We start from the raw sequence: 17,665 nt of genomic DNA, 5'->3' as shown, positions 1-17,665 counted from the left end.
AAACCGGGATGGCTTCTGTAACTCTGGAAGTGTCCCTGGACAATAGGGACACTTGGAGGGTTTGTAAGTTTTTACCTATTCCAGTTTTGTTTCAAGGGGATGTTTTATGTACGTGTTTTTAAATATGCAGTGATATGCCCCTAGCCCTGAGTCTGGAGTGGGTTTCAGACTGGAATAAATAAGCATATAAAACACACTCCTTGATGGCAAGGGTCTCATCCTGCCTGCAGCCCTTCTCCAGAGCGCCTGTGCTTGGCCAGATGCTGAGAGCCATGGGTCCAGGCCGCGTGGGGCTCGGAGCTGCCTTACCTCGTCCCATTCTTCTTGGAGAAAGTGTTTTTGACGTTGAGGTGCCGGCTGTTGAGCTCAAGGGCCGTAAACCCCCCATTATCCAGAGTGACAGATTCTTCCACATTGGAAATACTTTTTCCTGGGGACAAACGGCGACAGAATGAGCGCAGGCAAAGTTCCTGCCCTGGCTCTGCATGAAGACAGAGAGAGAACCGGCATTTTCAGACAATCATACTTCCTTTTAACAAGGTCTTTGCTATGAAGACAAGACAGTTTGTCACAGGAATTTGCTATGCCTCCCTGATTACTGGAGTACTGTACTACCAACGAAGCAATTTTTCATCCATGTTTTCACAAAGAATTTCTACAAAAGGGGTCACCAATCTGGTGCCCACGGGCACAATGCTGCCTGTTAAAGGTTCCATTGGGCTCCCTGGGGAAGTGCCCCAGACTCTTGAACTTTCTTTCTTTCTTTCTTTCTTTCTTTCTTTCTTTCTTTCTTTCTTTCTTTCTTTTTAAAAAAGCAAATCTCTAGCCCTTCTGGAAAGAAAGTCACAGGGCAAAATGTGCAGGTGCCTTTTCTTATTATGATTAATTACTAAATGTCTATACCGCCCTTCACCCAAGGATCACAGGGTGGTTTACAATATAAAAACACAAAAATACATAACGTACTAACATAGTTTAAAGCCCACAGATTGTTTAACAGCCAAAGTCCTGGGTGAAGAGAAACACTTTTGCTTGGTGCCTAAAGATATGAAGGCACCAGGCAAGCTTCCCTGGGGAAAGCATTCCACAAATGGGGGGCCACCACAGAAAAGGCCTGTTCTCGTGTTGATGCTCTCCAGACCTCTTGTAGAGGAGGCACACTAAGAAGAGTCTCAGATGATGATCACAGGGTCTGGGCTGATTTATATGAGGAGAGGCGGTCCTTGGTGTATTGTGGTCCTGAGCCGTTTACGGCTTTAGAGGTCAAAACCAACGCTTTGTATTGGGTCCGGAAAGTGATAGGCAGTTGAGCAATTCTGTGAAATCTGAGAGGTGGGGCTACATTTCCCCCGGTACTGAGGATTGCTCCCTCTTGTGATTAGACAGCAACATCTGTGCATCTCTCTGTGCGTGATATTTCCATAACCAGGACTGGCAGGGCATTGTTGACATCTCACAACAAGCATAAGGTTGTCTTTCTAATTCTGCATTATTATTTTCTAATTTAGGCACTTTGTGACTGGGACCCCCAAAATGCTCCCAAAATTCACTAGCCCCAAAAGGTTGGTAACTCCTGACCTAAACTTTGCATTTCATTAGGACAACAACAGTAGTTTGCAATTTCTTCTTTTGTAAGCATCCCGTCCCCCGCCAAGGGGGTTCTGAGGGTCTGATGCGGTAAGCAAGGTTTGTAATCTCATACAGGTTTCGCCATCAGGCATAGATGCCTGGAGCAAAATTTAAAGCAAACAGCCAGATTAAGTGCTCTCTGGCTTAACAGCTCATCTCACCTGTGTACCCTGAGAACACAAGAGAGGCTTTCAAGTTACACAGCCCCCTGAATCTCATTCAAGTTATCTTGAAAGTAAAGCTCAATTGATTTCAGTGGGATTTATTCCTGAGGAAGTATGTTTAGGATTACAGCTCTGCAGCGTGCTCCTGCCAATGTTTACTGAGAAACACCTTTGACTCAGCTCAGTGGCACCAAGGTCTGGCCTGCGTGCAACAGAATGGGATAGGAAAGACGATAGCACCCTGAGGTGGCAGAAGCTGCTTCAGAATGCAGGGTTACATTCCTGAATATTCCTTTGCATAAACTCACTGCAAGTAGAAAACTAGCACAGGAGGGATTGGGCTGGGCTGTAACTTTTCTCCCTAGTGTGCTCATGTTTTGTTTATTTGCAGGGAGCCTTATTAAAGGTATTCACCATCTTCGGTCTGAAGTGCTACTGTCCACAGTACCCCCTAGTTTGATGCTACATCTCATTCTGTCTCTTTCCCTGGTTAAGGGCTCATCCACGCCCACATTTCTAAGCACAGATCCTGGCTTTCCAGGTCTGTGCCCAGGTGTTTTTGTTTAGTTTTATTTGTCCTGGCACTTTCCCCAGGAAAGCCTATGTTTAGCTGCTGAATTGGAACAAGTGGCAATGGAATTTTCCGTGAATGCTATTTGCTCCAATTCAGCAGAAAGTGTGGGGCGAAGGTAAGCTTGCCCAGGACAACAGCACAGTTCTATGCCTGTTTGCTCAAATAAATCTACTTGCATACAAGGAAGGGTGTATTGGTTTGCACAGTTGCATCCCTGTGAGTTGTGAGCTAGACATATTCCAGCTTCTAGTGCTGCACAGAGCGCTCACTGAGAACAGAATCCTTGCTCCACTATCTGCATAGAAGAGGCCACATCACGAGCTATAGGGACAGGATAGCATTTCCAAAAATCCAGCTCTTAAAGAAGAGTGCCAGGAGCTAGAGAAGCATGAGGAAATATATTCTGGGTTTACCAAATGGTAAACAGATCTTACACCCAACGTGCAATTTGCTCAGGCTTTAAAATGCAGAATCCAGAACAGAATTCTGTGCTTGTATTCCACAAGGGTTAGTAGCCAGAGGGCTATATGCCCAAACCAAGGGCATCTCTGTACAGCTGGCAAACCCATCTAGATGAGTGTAATCCACCTGCCAGGAGCTCAACAACCCATCCACGCCACTCTCATTTTGCAGATCAGGGCAGGCAGCAAAAACAGGATGTTTATTTAGCCCCGGGCTGATCACCATACATGACAGGTGACTTGCCTTTGACTTAGAGGGTCACCTGTTGCTCGGGCACCCTGCATTAAGGCAGGGGGGTTAGCTTTGCATTTATTTACTTGTTATTGATACATTTCAGCTTCGTGGAAGGAACTCGGAGGACATTCCTGTCCCTCCCTTTATCCTCACAACTGCCCTGTGAGGTAGGTTAGGCTGAGAGATGGCGACTGGCCCAGTGACCTCCATAGCTGAGTGGGGATATGAGCCTAGATCTCCCCAGCCCGATGACCCTCTGAGCACATATAGCAATCTCTGAGCACATCAGCAGCACAATTCTCCAGTATATAGCACCTGTTATGTGCCCTGCAACTCAAGGGCTTTGCTGCCCCAGCTGTGTAACCCCACAGGACAGAGAGAGAGAGAGAGAGAGAGAGAGAGAGAGAGAGAGAGAGAGAGCGAGCTCATTTAATGAGCATGCTCTCCTCCCGCCCCACCCCTAGGCCAGCCATAAATCTCCTCTGCTACAACAGGCAGCTATTTGATCCCAGACTTCAGCTGTGATGCTGCTTCAAGGCTTGGCAGAAAGGTGGAGGACGGAGCTGTCTTTTCATGTGCATCCTCCAGATGGAGAGCACAAGGAAAGAGATGAGAGATTTGTCTATGCACTGTGCATAGAAGCCTGTAATAGCATTAGCTCAGTAAAATGCCATGGCATTCATACATTTCAAATCCCAGGGGAATAAAACCTGATTTACTAACACTTGTTAGAAGTGAATTTATACTGGGGGAAGGTGGGGAGGGGGATATATAAATCCTTTCTTTGAGCATTGAATCGCTGAGTCTTCAGAAAAGAAAAGATGGCTTTCCTTAGCCAGTCCCTAATACTCCCTCTTCCCATTGCCTTACCCCAAATTTTTCATTAGCAGTGCAGCATCACAGAGCCCAAGACACGGTGACTTCCTTCAGCTGCATGCTAGATGTTCCAGTAAACTCCTGGCTCTTAAAATTAATGCATATTTCACAGGTCCATGCAGGTTACTGAAGCATCACACACAACTGGCAGCAGCAGCAGCAGCAGCAGCAGCTGGAAAGACTTGGGACATCTCAAAGCGGGAGGGAAATTGATTTGAGAAGTTTCTGACGTAGGATTCAGGGGCTGAGCAATGCACACATAAGCACCCCTTGCAAAAGGCCAAGAGGCCAGGTTTACAGAGAGGAGGAGGGAGAAAAGAAGAGCTGACTTTTGCTGGCATCCCAAAGGGTGCTTTAAAAGCCCAAAGGGTAAGGAATTTGCGATGGGGAACAAAAGTTACCAAGAGACATGCAATCCTGCATCAGCTGGGTGACAGCGAGCCTTGCAGCCAGGATAACCCAGGCACAAACATACTTTCCCACTGAATCCCCAGAACGGTCAGGCATATGGTGATGCAAACAGACATTAGCATTTTATCACATGACAAATTCCACATGCGCTCAGGTGACGGCACATTTCAGCAAGAGCAGAGATTTTTGGAAAGGGCAGAGATCACAGCGGTGTTGTTCAGAATCACTTTAAGCTTTTAGCCATTGTCAGGGCAAGACCCTCCCCTTGTTTTCTCTATGCATTTTGAAATGTAGGTGCCCCTGGTTCTTTTTGGAAAGCACCCAGGTTAGGAAGGGTCTCCTACACATACGGTAACGTGAGCTAGGAAAATGGACAGCACCGTTTCAGGCAGCAGCTGGGGGGGATTTCACCTTTCGAAGCTCTCTTGTTTTAAAAAGTCCCTGCAACTAGCAAAGGCAGACAAAGGGCTGAGTGAGAACCTTTCTCTCTGATACGCTAGCTTTCTATCCATAGGAAACTGATTCTAAATTTGTATCCATTATCTGAGTGAGGGTGCTGTGCATTGTCTCCCTGCAGCTTTCTACAGGGACAAATGATTTATTATGTTATGTTCATTATACAGTCGTACCTTGGTTCTCGAATGGAATCCATTCGACTTTCAAAAATGTTTGAAAACCAAGGCGTGGCTTCCGATTGGTTGCAGGAGCTTCCTGCACTCAACTGGAAGCCGCGTCGGACGTTCGGCTTCCAAAAAGCACCTGCAAACCGGAACACTCACTTTCGGGATTGCAGCGTTCGGGAGCCAAAACGTACGAGTACCAAGGCATTCGAGAACCAAGGTACAACTGTATTGTATTCTCTGTTTCTACTACATAGTATTCTTTTGGGGCCTGTAAGTCACCGGCAGAAGGGCAGGATGCCCGGTATCACTGAGAGGCCATCTCACCTGTGTTGCAGTTCCGGTATTTCTTGGTTTGGCCATGCAGGATCAGGGCAAACACCACCATCAGGATGAGAATGAGGCTGCAGAGAGCCATCACGAGTAGGAACCACCATTCCTCATAGAAAGGAGATTCTGTATGAGCTGCAAGCAAGGAGATCGGCGGGGTGGGGAGGCGAGGGGAAGACAAACAACCTGTTTAGGAATCAACCTCGGAACAAAATAATCTTAATCATTTGAACCGGCTTAACTCATCTCATCCAGAACTTCTATTCCTTTCATTACTGATTTTGTGATCAAGATTTCTCCAAAGGTGACAGTGGCTCCAGTCAGGCATATCAAAGGTGAATAGCAAAAGTTTCCAGTTTTGTAGAAGCCAGAGTTTCCCTTGAAAATAAACCAGGGTCTGAAGTCATTGTTTTCATTATTGCTTGTTCCCGCTCCCTGTGCTCCAGTTTCTGTTGCAAAGGCAGTTTGCACATCTCTTAGGTTCTGCTTTGGGCAACAACAAGCATGAATAACGGGCAGCGCGCGGACAGCCACATTTCCTATTTCTCCTGCCACTCAGAAAGATTATCTGCTGCGAATCTGACAAGGACCAGAGCAGCATCCAAGCAGCACTGGCTGAGCTCCGCTGTGGCAATGCAAACCACGGGCAAGACTGAGAACGGGTTTAATTAATCACACTCGGCTTGAGTGGCAGGAGCCTGAAGTGCTCTGCATCCTTTATTCCTGGAGCTCCCAACAGAAAATGATATTCTCCCCTGTGGCCGATCTGAAACAGGCATTAGGGCATCACAATGAAGCGGATGGTTAAATAGTTCCGCTCAAGCGGAGATCACATAAACATGCTGTTTACTTGCAAGGAGTTGCTCCTATCCCTGGAAGGCAACAGAGCCACCCCAGAGGAAGGAGTTGCGGCACTTTGCAAAGTATGACTTGCGTCCAGGCTACGGGAAAGATTGCATCTCCCGGCCTGACCAGGTGTTGAGATTCTCAGGTGAGCACCTTCTCTCAGTCCCATCAGATGCATCATTGATGGTGACACGAGAGAGGGAGAGCCTTTTCTGTGGCTACTTTGCGATGGTGGGATCCCCTCCCAAGAGAGGTCAGGCTGGCACCTTCTCTGTCATCCTCATGCCAGCAGGCCTTTGGAAACTAAGGGGCCACTGGGCTGCTCTCAGGGCAAACTGGATTTCAATGCCGGTACTAAATTGTGCTTTGATGTATTTTAACTACAGTTTTAAACCAAACTGTTGTATTACTTCGTATCTTATAATGGTATTTTAAAATGTTGGAAGCCCCCCTGAATCCCAACTTTGGGAGAAATGCAGGGTATAAGTGCATTAGATAGCAAATGAATAAAGTGTCTCTTTGAACGGGCTGCCCTTGTGGGGTTCTGGAATAGGGGCTGCTCTCCTTCTGGGGGGGGGGGAGAGAGGAGAGGTGGGGTTCAGCTATGCAGGGCCAGAGCAGGGGCAGGGAAGGTAGCTGCGATGATGGGGGCATTTGGCCTCCACTTTCGATTCTACTTCTGCTCAACTGTGTTTGGGCATCTCACACCAGGAGCAGAGAAAAATGATGGCAAGAGAAATTTATTTTATTTTCTTTTTTTAGGGGAAAAGAAAAAGAAAGAGTATTGCGACGCTTGCAGAACTATCTGAATCTCTCCCCTCAGGGACCAAACTTTTGAACTATGAAAAGATTTATTATTATTTTAAAAAAAATAAAAAGGTTTTTTCTTCTTCTTCTCCTCAGCTTTTGCTGAAGCAGCAGAAGTGATCTGAAAAATGCCTCCCTGAAGCCAGAGAGAGACTTTCAGTAAGCAGAGGGAGATCTCTGAATGCTGTGTCTAGCAAGGCTTCTTAATCTGCAGGAGGCCACCGGTTGATGTGGAAGTTGTGTTTCCCTCCGGCAAAACACAGATCTATGTATCTATATCTAGATCTGGATTCTTTTCTAAGCATTTGGGTGGGCCACCTCCAGCTTGGAGGCCAAATTTGGCTTCCTCACTGTGTCCTACTGTTCAGATGTAACCCGTCAATTGCCCCCGTTAATCTTCTTTCCAGGAGTCGCATCACGGACAGTCAGATCTTATCACAACGCATTGTGGGCCCAGCATTACAGTGGTACCTTGGTTCTCAAACTTAATCTGTTCCGGAAGTCCGTTCCAAAACCAAAGCATTCCAAAACCAAGGCATGCGTTCCCATAGAAAGTAATGCAAAATGGATTAATCCAATGCAGACTTCTAAAAACAACCCCTAAAACAGCAATCGAACATGAATTTTACTATCTAACGAGACCACTGATCCATAAAATGAAAGCAATAAACAATGTACTGCAGTCACACAATCAAACAGTCACAAAAACAAAAAAGAGCTGCAAAAACAAAAATGCAAAATAAATAGCAAAAACAGACAGACCGCAGCGTAACACTCAAAATGGAAGTGTGGGACTCAAATCGGAAGCATAACACTCAAAACGCAGCATGTTCGGCTTCCGAAAAAAGTTTGTAGACTGGAACACTTACTTCCGGGTTTGCAGTGTTTGGATTCCAAGTTGTTTGAGTACCAAGGCGTTTGAGAACCAAAGCACCCCTGTACTTGAACTCTGAGCCATGTTCTTTCATTCAAAGCAGCTGGCCAGGACTGGCCTTCGGCAGCTGAGCAATGGCAGGGAAGTTGGGCCAGGGGAGCAAGACCATGTACATTTAAAGCACAATGATATAATTTTAAACAGCCATGCCCCCCACCCCCAGTAGCTGTAGTTTAAGGATGCTGAGAGTTGTTTGGTGACCCCTCCTTCCCAGTGCCACGGTTCCCAGTGGTTTCACAATCAAACACTCTGGGAACTGCAGCTCTGTGAGGGGACTGGTGGTCTCTTAATACATATGTACATACATACATAATTTTATTTGCAACATAACAAAAGTAGTCATAAAAATAATTAAAACACTTAAAAATATGCAACCAAACTGAACAAGTTCCACATAAATCCCAATAACATTTTTTAAAAAGATACAGAAACCCACCACCCAACAAACGCCCCCTAGCAGCCCTCCAGCCCAAGAGCCAGTTTTTGGAGGTGGAATCAGTCCAGGCTAGGTGGAAAAGGCCTGCAAGGCAGAGAGAAGATATTTAAGGACTCACAGCCAAGATGTTAATGCCCTTAACAAATTACAGTTCCCATGTGGGCGAAGCCACGATAGTTTCAAGTGTTATGACACTGCTACAGGTGTACAGTGGAGGGGGGCAAGATATGTTACTCTGAGTAGTTCCATGGAGGAAGAGCAGGTTATCAATGAAGCTGCAAGCCAAATGCTGGAACATTCAAGGTCCCATCTGCGCTGTACACCAAGAGCAGAATCATGCCATTTTAAACAATCATGGCTTTCTAAAAAGATAATAATAATAATAATAATAATAATAATAATAATAATAATAATAATAATAATAATGGGAACTGTAGTTTGTTGAGGATATTAAGAGTTGTTAGGAGACCCCCTACTCCTCTACAGTTCCCAGAGTTACATGGGAAGAGGGACTGATCATTAAACCACTCTGGAACTGTAGCTATGTGAGGAGAACAGAGGTTGCCTAACACCTCTCAGCACACTTAACAAACTACAGTTCCCAGGGATACTGTGGTGGAAAATTGCGGCTGTTCAAAGTGGTGTGAATGTGGCTTAAGAATAGTTTGATTATAACATTCATATCTTGCCTTTCCTCTGGGAAACACAAACTGGGTGCATATCTCCCATGTATCCTGCCCTGTTTTAGACAATTGGGTGTTAATGCTTTTGCATTAATGCAGCATTGACCCCCTGCTCTCTAAACTGCAAGGTGCTGTTACCTTTACACTTTGAAAAGATCCCTGGCCATGAAATAGAGCCACACATGAAATAGAGCCACACAGAATGGGCACAGCTGCATGTTTACATGTGAGAGTGCAAGTTTATGCTGCTGCAGCTTCTCCTGTTGCAATGAGCCCCTTTCCCAGATTAAAAAAGACCCCAGCTGTGCTCCAATCCAAACAGTCACTAGTGGACTAGTGCACTGCAGGGGGCTGGACTAGAAGACCCTATGGGTTCCTTCTAGCTCGGCAGTTCTGTGATTCCACGACCAAATCCTACAATGGGAGGAGTCGCTAGATGTTGACCACCCACAATAACCACCCACAGTCTTTGCCCAAGTCCCCAGTGAGGCACTGGCACATTTCACCCACCTGATACTGCAGTGGAAGGAGCGCTGGGTTCTCCGTATCCAAACTCGTTCACAGCCACCACCCGGAATTCATAGCTCACTCCCTGCTTCAGCTTGTCCAGGCCGACTGTGTAAGACGTGGCGCCGCGGGGAATGTCCTTCACAAACAGGTCCCACAACCCTTCGTCTAGAAAAGAAGCAAGGAAAGGGGTTTGGGGGAGCATTCCTGGACCTTTCACAGAAACATGGCATGAGTGATGACCATCGATGAGCTCCACTCCCAGAGTTCACAAGGATAACCTATGTGCAAGGTTAGGAAAAACCATTGTGTGCAGTCGCGCAACCGGCTGTCCAGCTCCACGCTGAAATATGCCAGCGTCAGTCTTCCTAACTGATGAGGGAACACAGCACACGATGTGGAGCCCATCCTTTGCATTTGCCAAGACTCCAGGTTCATTCCTTGGCACCTCCAGCTAGAAGGGTCAGGTTGGAAGAGATGGGGGGGGGACTAGTAGCTATCAATAGCCCCCTCCTCCATGAATTTGCCTAATCCACGTGGGTGGTCATCACTGCCTCCTGTGGGGTCCACAGTTCAACTATGTGCAAGTGACACAAGTGTTGGTGGCATAGTGATGAGCATAGGTGCCTTCCAAGCAGTTGACCCGGGTTCGATTCCCAGCCAACATGCCTTGTATGGGATAGCTCCATTGGCAGAGCGTGAGCCTCTTAATCTCAGGGTCCCAGGCTTGAGCCCCACGTTGGACAAAAGATTCCTGCATTGCAGGGGGTCAGACTAGATGAGCCTCGTGGTCCCTTCCAACTACAGTTTCCACGATAGAAGTTTATAAAATGACGCACGGCATGGAAGGGTGGATGGAGAAGCGTTTTCCTCCTTGTCTCCTAACAGTAGAACTTGTGGGCATTCAGGGATGCTGGAGTTTGGAAGATTCAGGAGGAATAAAAGAAGTGACTTTTTCCACGCAACGCAGAGACAGACGATGGAACTCATTCCCCCCAGGTTGGCCACCAACTTGGATGCCTTTAAAAGAGGATTAGACAAATTCCTGGGGGTGGAAGAAGGCTACCCCTGGCTACCGGCCAGGATGGATGTGCTCTGCTTCCATGGCAGCGATGCTTCTGAATACCACTTGCTGGAAACTGTAGGAAGGAAGGGTGTGTTTGTGGGTTTCACACTGAGGCATCTCCTTGGCCACGGTGAAAGGAGGGTGCTGGATTAGTTGGACCACCAGCCTGATCCCGCAGGCTCTTCTGGAGTTCTCACGCTCTTTTTCCAGCGCCTCAGAAGCACTCCTGCACTGTGTGCTTTTTTAATCCTTCGGAGGGGGTGAGCAGCAGGCGCCGCGCGAGCTGCAGGTGTTAGAACAGACGCGGCCCCGACACAAGAGCGCGATTTCACGGACAATTAGTCAGGTGCTCTGGGCTGAAGCAAACTGTCAGTCAACCCACAGAGGCTCCTAGATCTGATGGCGTGCAGGCCACTAACAGATGCCTGCCACACTGGAGCAGGAGATGGGGGTGGCTGGAGAGCCATCCCTTGTACACACACCACCAGGGATCTCCCTGCCCTGCTTTTTGGGGTCGGGGAGACTGTGTTGTAAATGTCGCTCCCCCTGCCGCCCCAGAAGGGCCCAACGAGAACCGGGGTTAATTTGTTTTTAAGGAGGAAAGGCTGAGTTTATGGCACAGACCAGATGCCAAGCGAAGGCTGGCAAACTGTTGATGTGCTGCCAGAGGGTGGGACAAGGCAGGGATGGTGGGGGACGGCCGTTGTGGCACAGGGATGAGGCAGAGAGGCAGAGACTTTGCATTTGACTGGCTCTTGCTGGTTTGCATCCAGGTTCGAGATGGAGTAAGTGGAAGCAATGAAATAGGGGGTTTGTGCCAAGAGGCTCTCTTGGTTGCTACTTCATTGGAGCCTCACCAAAGACAGGGAATTTTTTTTTAAAAGCCGTAGCAGGTCATGGTCATCAACCCATTGGGTGGAATGGAAGGCTGCTGGCTGGGTTCCTTGGGCACCCCCACAATGGATCGATGCCTCTTGGTCCTGTTGTCACAACCAACAATACCCTGCACTGCAGGGGTTTAAGTCCCTTTCAACTCTACCGTTCTACGATCCTCTGATATTCCCTTACTTCTGGGTTGGCAACCAGAGACTGGCACCTTTCACCGCTGGATATTGGCAGTAAAGAATTGCTTGCTGTTCTGATCCTGTGCCTTCTAGCTCTTTGAGCAGGTCCAGCAATCTGGGGCAGGAGCAGCTGGTACTTCTCAGGGGGCTGCATTTGGCCCTGCCCTTCTGTACCTCGGGTTAAGAACTTAATTCGTTCTGGAGGTCCATTCTTAACCTGAAACTGTTCTTAACCTGAGTTACCACTTTAGCTAATGGGGCCTCCTGCTGCCGCCGCTGCACGATTTCTGTTCCCACCCTGAAGCAAAGTTCTTAACCCGAGGTACTGTTTCTGGGTTAGCGGAGTCTGTAACCCAAGTTACCACTGTACCGCCCCTTCTGCCCCAGTTGCTGATCTTGACTGCAAGGTTTTCTTCCTTGGCTGGCTGGTGATCAGTAGCAGGAAAAATTTCTGGTGGGGGCATCAGACCTCAGTTTGAGATTTATTTATTTTTAAAAAAAAACACACCTACATCTGTTTGTTTTCTGTCTTTTAAAATATGCTTGCCCAGCCAGACTTTCTGGAGTTGGGTGAGCTCAAACAAACAAATAGGCATAGCTTGAGGGCTTTTATATATATATATATAAAATAGTGTGGCAAAGGACCCCCTTGATAGTGAGAAACGCACTGAATGCCTGTCAGGTGGAAGCAACTGGAGGTAACACCCAGCATGGATTTCGCTGTGCATTTTCAATTCCCTGGCTGAGAGCTACAGCAGCAGTTGGGAGGAGGAAAAAAAAAAAGAGAATGCAGCATTTAATGTTTAGGGTAATGAGGCCTATAATAGATGACAGCTGAGATGCGGAACCCTAAGGTAATGGTAAGTTGTTTAAATATTGACAAAGTGCTCACGCTTTTCATTTGCCTATTAAGACGCCTTGATTGTGGTTGCACAAACACAGAGGTCCTTCCCCGCTCTGGGGTTTTATACACGAAGAGAGCTGGTCTGGGTCAGCCATTTGCCTCCCGCTCAGGGCAACATGTCACTGTCCAGGAGCAAAGATGCAGCAAAGGTGCAGCATAATCTCCAGCGTTAGTTGTAGAGCAGTGACTCAGGGAGGAGAACCGTCGCCTCTTCTCTCCGGCTGAGCTCTGAACTCGGAGAGAGAGAGAGAAAAAAACTCTACACAAAAGCGCAGGAGGGGCAAAACTGAGCGAGATGCAGAACGTTTTAATGAAGCTGAAGCATGTGTGAAATAAGCCAGAGATCCAATTATTATCCTCCCCTCTGCCTGGATCGCATTTCATGCTCTCTGCAGATTCTGCCTGAAAGGAAGAATAGGAATCCCAGCGCACAAACAGCCTCGCTTGTTTATTATGAACGGGATTAAAATAATCTGTGGGAGAATTAAGAGACACAGTTGTTAGGCCCAGCAAGGGGCTCTCTGTCTATGCTCTCCTCGCCCAGTCTGTTTGCAGATGCAGTGGAGTGGGTCCAGGCTGCACAAAGCTGTGCTAATGTAGCTGAGAACCTCACTGGAAGGACTCTCTCAACTGTCTCCAAATGAGCCGATGCACTACATACCAGCAGGTCTGGCACAGAGAATGGATACAGCGTTGAACAATGGATATGACCCAGGAGGGCCAGAGGAAGCTGCCAAGGAAGCTGCCTCTATTTTTGCACACCGCCATAGCTGTGCATGGAGAAGGTGGATGTGGGGGGGGGCAGCAAGGAGGCGCAGAAGAGGCAGCAGAGGAGACCAGATCTGCTGCCTGAGGCAACTGCCTCACCTCGCCTCATGGGCTCTGGTCCAGCAGAACCTTCTGCTTTGCAAACCTTGTTGAAATGATGCGCCAATGGCCCATCTAGTCCAGCATCCTGTTCTGACAGTGGCCAACAGATGCCTCAATGGGAAACCTACAAGCAGGACCTGAGCACAAAAGCCCACTCCCCTCCTGTGGTTTCTGTTGTTGTTGTTTAGTTGTTTAGTCATGTCCGCCTCTTCGTGACCCCATGGACCAGAGCACGCCAGGCACTCCTGTCTTCCACTGCCTCCCGCAGTTTGGTCAGACTCATGTCGGTCGCTTCGAGAACACTGTCCAACCATCTCATCCTCTGTCGTCCCCTTCTCCTTGTGCCCTCCATCTTTCCAAATATCAGGGTCTTTTCTAGGGAGTCTTCTCTTCTCATGAGGTGGCCAAAGTCTTGGAGCCTCAGCTTCAGGATCTGTCCTTCCAGTGAGTACTCAGGGCTGATTTCCTTCAAAATGGATAGGTTTGATCTTCTTGCAGTCAATGGGAGTCTCAAGAGTCTCCTCCAACACCATAATTCAAAAGCATCAATTCTTTGGTGATCAGCCTTCTTTATGGTCCAGCTCTCACTTCCATACATCACTACTGGGGAAACCATAGCTTTAACTATATGGACCTTTGTTGGCAAGGTGATGTCTCTGCTTTTTAAGATGCTGTCTAGGTTTGTCATTGCTTTCCTCCCAAGAAGCAGGTGTCTTTTAATTTTGTGATTGCTGTCACCGTCTGCATTGATCATGGAACCCAAGAAAGGAAACTCTCTCATTGCCTCCATTTCTTCCCCTTCTATTTGCCAGGAGGTGATGGGACTAGTGGCCATGACCTTAGTTTTTTTTGATGTTGAGCTTCAGACCATATTTTTCACTCTCCTCTTTCACCCTCATTAAAAGGTTCTTTAATTCCTCCTCACTTTCTGCCATCAAGGTTGTGTCATCAGCATATCTGAGGTTGTTGATATTTCTTCCGGCAATCTTAATTCCTGTGGTTTCTAGCAACTGGCATTCAGAAGCATTACTGCCTCCCACTATGGAGGCAGAGTAGAGTCACCAAGGCTGGTAACCAATGAGAAACCTTTTATCCACGAGCTTCTTTCATCCTGGGTTATGTCACCTAAAGACCTGCAAGTCAGGGCTGGCACTTAGCTCCCCTTGCAACTCATGAGAATCTGCCCTGAGCAGGAAGGAATCGTGGCTCCAAGCCAGGAGAGGAGCTATTCCAAATGGTCACAGTCAAGGTGCCGTCCTCCTAGCAGGAGGCAGGCCAAAGTGAGGCCTCGCCCATGCTGCCAATTGCCATGTGCCAAAAAGCACGGGTCTGAGGGGTTTCCCCATTGCCCTGCTCCTTTTCCCAGGGAAACTCACTCTTTGGTGCTAAACTGGAGCAGACATCAATCTGGAGAAAACCTGAATTTCCGGTTGTTCCGGTTGAACACTAAAGAGCATCTTTCTCCGAGGGAAAGCAGTGGCACAAGAAGCAGCGTGGGTAAGCCCTAAATCTCACCCCAGCGGACATGGGGTCAAGTGTGAAAGGAGAAATCATCCAGATGTCAATGTTTTGGAGCTTGTCAAAATGTGATAAGATAGGACCCCCTCCACAACTTCCCCCCTCCCATCTTCCGTGCTCCCACCCCACCCAGACCATGTTTTTTAGGGATCAGATGATCTGCATGCTCCCCTTCTCCATTTCTGTGGCCTACCTGATGGTCTGGTTTCTATGATGTAGCCAGTCGTGGGTCGGCTTCCTGGAACTCCCTCAGTCCAGTGCAAAGTCAGTCCAGAGGCTGTTTTTGAAACCAGCACGTGCTGAGGGGAACCCGGAGAGCCTATGGGTAGGGGTGAAATGGAAAGAGCAAGCATGAGGCAGGGTGAAAGGAACAGCCATTTCTACCATGTGGTCCAGTCACTTTGGAGAGATGAAAAATCAGGAAGCCTCTGGCAAACAGATGCCTCTTTCGAGAAGAGAGTTACCTGGTGCAGCTACTCTGTCCTCGACTCTCCCATTAACAGGCTCTGTACCACCCTGGCTGGGTCATGCCATGAGCAGACAGGACAACCCTGTGTTCACTGTGGGAAGACAACTGTACTGTGGAGCCTGGACTGGTGTGTCATGAAGGGCCACTGCCCATCTCTGTCAAGTGGCCTCTGGAGAATCTCAGGCTCCCTTAGAAAAAGGGGCCAGATCATTTCCAAGCCTTTACAGCTACAAAGATTTGATTGAAATTATGCGCAGGATAACTGTTGATGAGCCAGGAGCCAGAAAGCTGGAGGATTTATTTCTTAATTTCCCTCCAATTTTCATTGGCGGGGATTCAGAGCCATCTTTGTGAGTAGAAGTGCTAGAATATGCAAAAATAATAGGAATAAGAATAACCCAGTGGTAATGCAAAATATGCAAATTTTCCTAATTTATACAGGTTGTGGAATTCAGGGTTTTTTGGGGGGTGGGGGTGGAGGTGGGAGGGATGAATCCAAAAGCCACAGTCGAGTGAGGACGAATAACACAAGCCAATTGCCAGTTGGGTGTAGTTTGGGGGAAATGACCCGTGCGGTAGGGTCCCTGCCCCCCGCAACCAGTCTGTGGGCTGAGGCCTCTTATGTAGAGACACCTGGGCATTGCCACTGCCTGTGAAGGAGGACACGAAATCATGCCTTGCCGCTTAACTTTCCCCTGGCTTGAAAATGCCCTTTGAACACCTTCCTTGGTGCTGGGTGCTGTGTTAATGCAATGGGCTCTGCTTGGTCTCTCTCCCCCCCCCTTGCCTCCCTCGCCTTGGCATGTTCCTCGTGTCTCACTTACCCTCTGCTGGCCCAGCTGTGATGTTGGCTTGCAGCTCTGGCCCATAGGTGATGGTCTTGGCTTGTACACGGAACAAGTAGGTCATGCCCTTGGTGAGGTCTCTGACTTTCAGCCACCGCTGCCAATTCCCATTGATACCCACGGTCACCACTTTGCTCACCCCTGGAATGGAGCCATCCAGACGGGGGGGGGGGGAGGAATAAAAAAAAAATAAGACAAGAGTGTTAAATGTATTAACAAGAAAGGAGGAAGGCAGTGGAGCAGTGGAGCTTATCCTGTCTAGATTACCAGTGAAAATTATCTAGCCATTTGCTAAGGAAGTATTTCTTACAATTAGTGGGAATTTAAGGAGTGATAATGGCCAATTTTCAGCACAGATAAGTGTAATTAGACTTTAAGCTTGATAAGTGGGCACCAAGAAGGGGAGGGGGGAAAATCTTACAGCGCAATTGGGAAATTACCAAGAGGCTGGAGACTACCTCACTAATTACATTAGGATGGAGGAAGGAGGTGAGTTTAGAGAGATAGCTCATTCAACCCAGCTTGTCTTCACCCAGGGCCTCTGGGCCAATCATTCTTTCAAACCAGTTCTGGGGGAAATAAATTCAACAGGCCAAACCTCTGTTGACCAATGCTTCATCCATGGACAGCAAAACAACAGGAGTGAAAATCTTCTGACCTTTCAGATTGGATTAATTTATTCAATTTAAACCCCCTCCCCCAGGTGGAAGAGGAAGGTGAACGGAGCCTAGGTAAGTTCCCCCCTCCCACCTGAAAAAGGATCTTTGTTTGAATTTGCCTGTGAATAATTCAGATGCACAACCCGCTGACGTAGTTGTGTTAACATTTCCCGCAGGTAGGTGCTGTGTTGGAGTCAGGCCTTTCAGCGGGGAGTGGGTACAAAGAGTTAATACGAAAACACAAGAATGTTAAGACCTGCCACACTGAGTTGCAGCCCTGGGTGCTGGCTGGAACATCTGTTAGGATGAGCATGGAGCCTATTCTTGCTGCCTCTTTCCTTCGGAGCCCAGTTCAAGGTGCTCACCTTGGTGTTTGGAGCCCTAAATGACTTGGGCCTCAAATACCTGCAGGAGCACCTCCTCCCCTATGTGCCAGTCAGGCTGCTATGATCTGCAGCAGGAGGGTTCTTCTTAGGGTGCTACTGAAGGTGTGGGGGTGATGACTTGAATACAGCCTTCTCTGCAATGACCCCCAAAGCTGTGGAACTCCCTGCCTATAGGGAAGAGTCAGGTGCCCATCTCTTGATAGCTTTAGATGGCCACCTCTTTTCCTTGGTCTTTGATGGCTGAATTATTATTGTGTGTCACTTGTGAATACCACCCCAGATTCCATCACTTTAATTCTGTGGTTTTCTGGGTTAAGGTGGCTGCAAAAGGATTTTTTTTTTAAATCAAAGAACATTGAAATGAGCACTAG

At 47.8% G+C, this 17,665-nt stretch overlaps 1 protein-coding gene across 1 annotated transcript in view; it reads right to left on the bottom strand.

Annotated features, from left to right (window-relative positions):
• Nucleotides 1–17,665, bottom strand: part of SDK1 (sidekick cell adhesion molecule 1) — a 557,065-nt gene that overhangs the window by 12,856 nt on the left and 526,544 nt on the right. The window contains 5 exon segments of the mRNA XM_033167902.1: nt 310–481; nt 5,298–5,435; nt 9,517–9,681; nt 15,129–15,254; nt 16,229–16,390. Of these exon segments, the coding sequence (XP_033023793.1) occupies nt 310–481; nt 5,298–5,435; nt 9,517–9,681; nt 15,129–15,254; nt 16,229–16,390 (763 nt within the window).

Source organism: Lacerta agilis, chromosome 13 (assembly GCF_009819535.1).
Source record: "Lacerta agilis isolate rLacAgi1 chromosome 13, rLacAgi1.pri, whole genome shotgun sequence".
Taxonomy (NCBI): Eukaryota; Metazoa; Chordata; class Lepidosauria; order Squamata; family Lacertidae; genus Lacerta; species Lacerta agilis.
The sequence above is the reverse complement of the archived record's forward strand: the minus strand, read 5'-3'. Positions and strand labels throughout refer to the sequence as shown.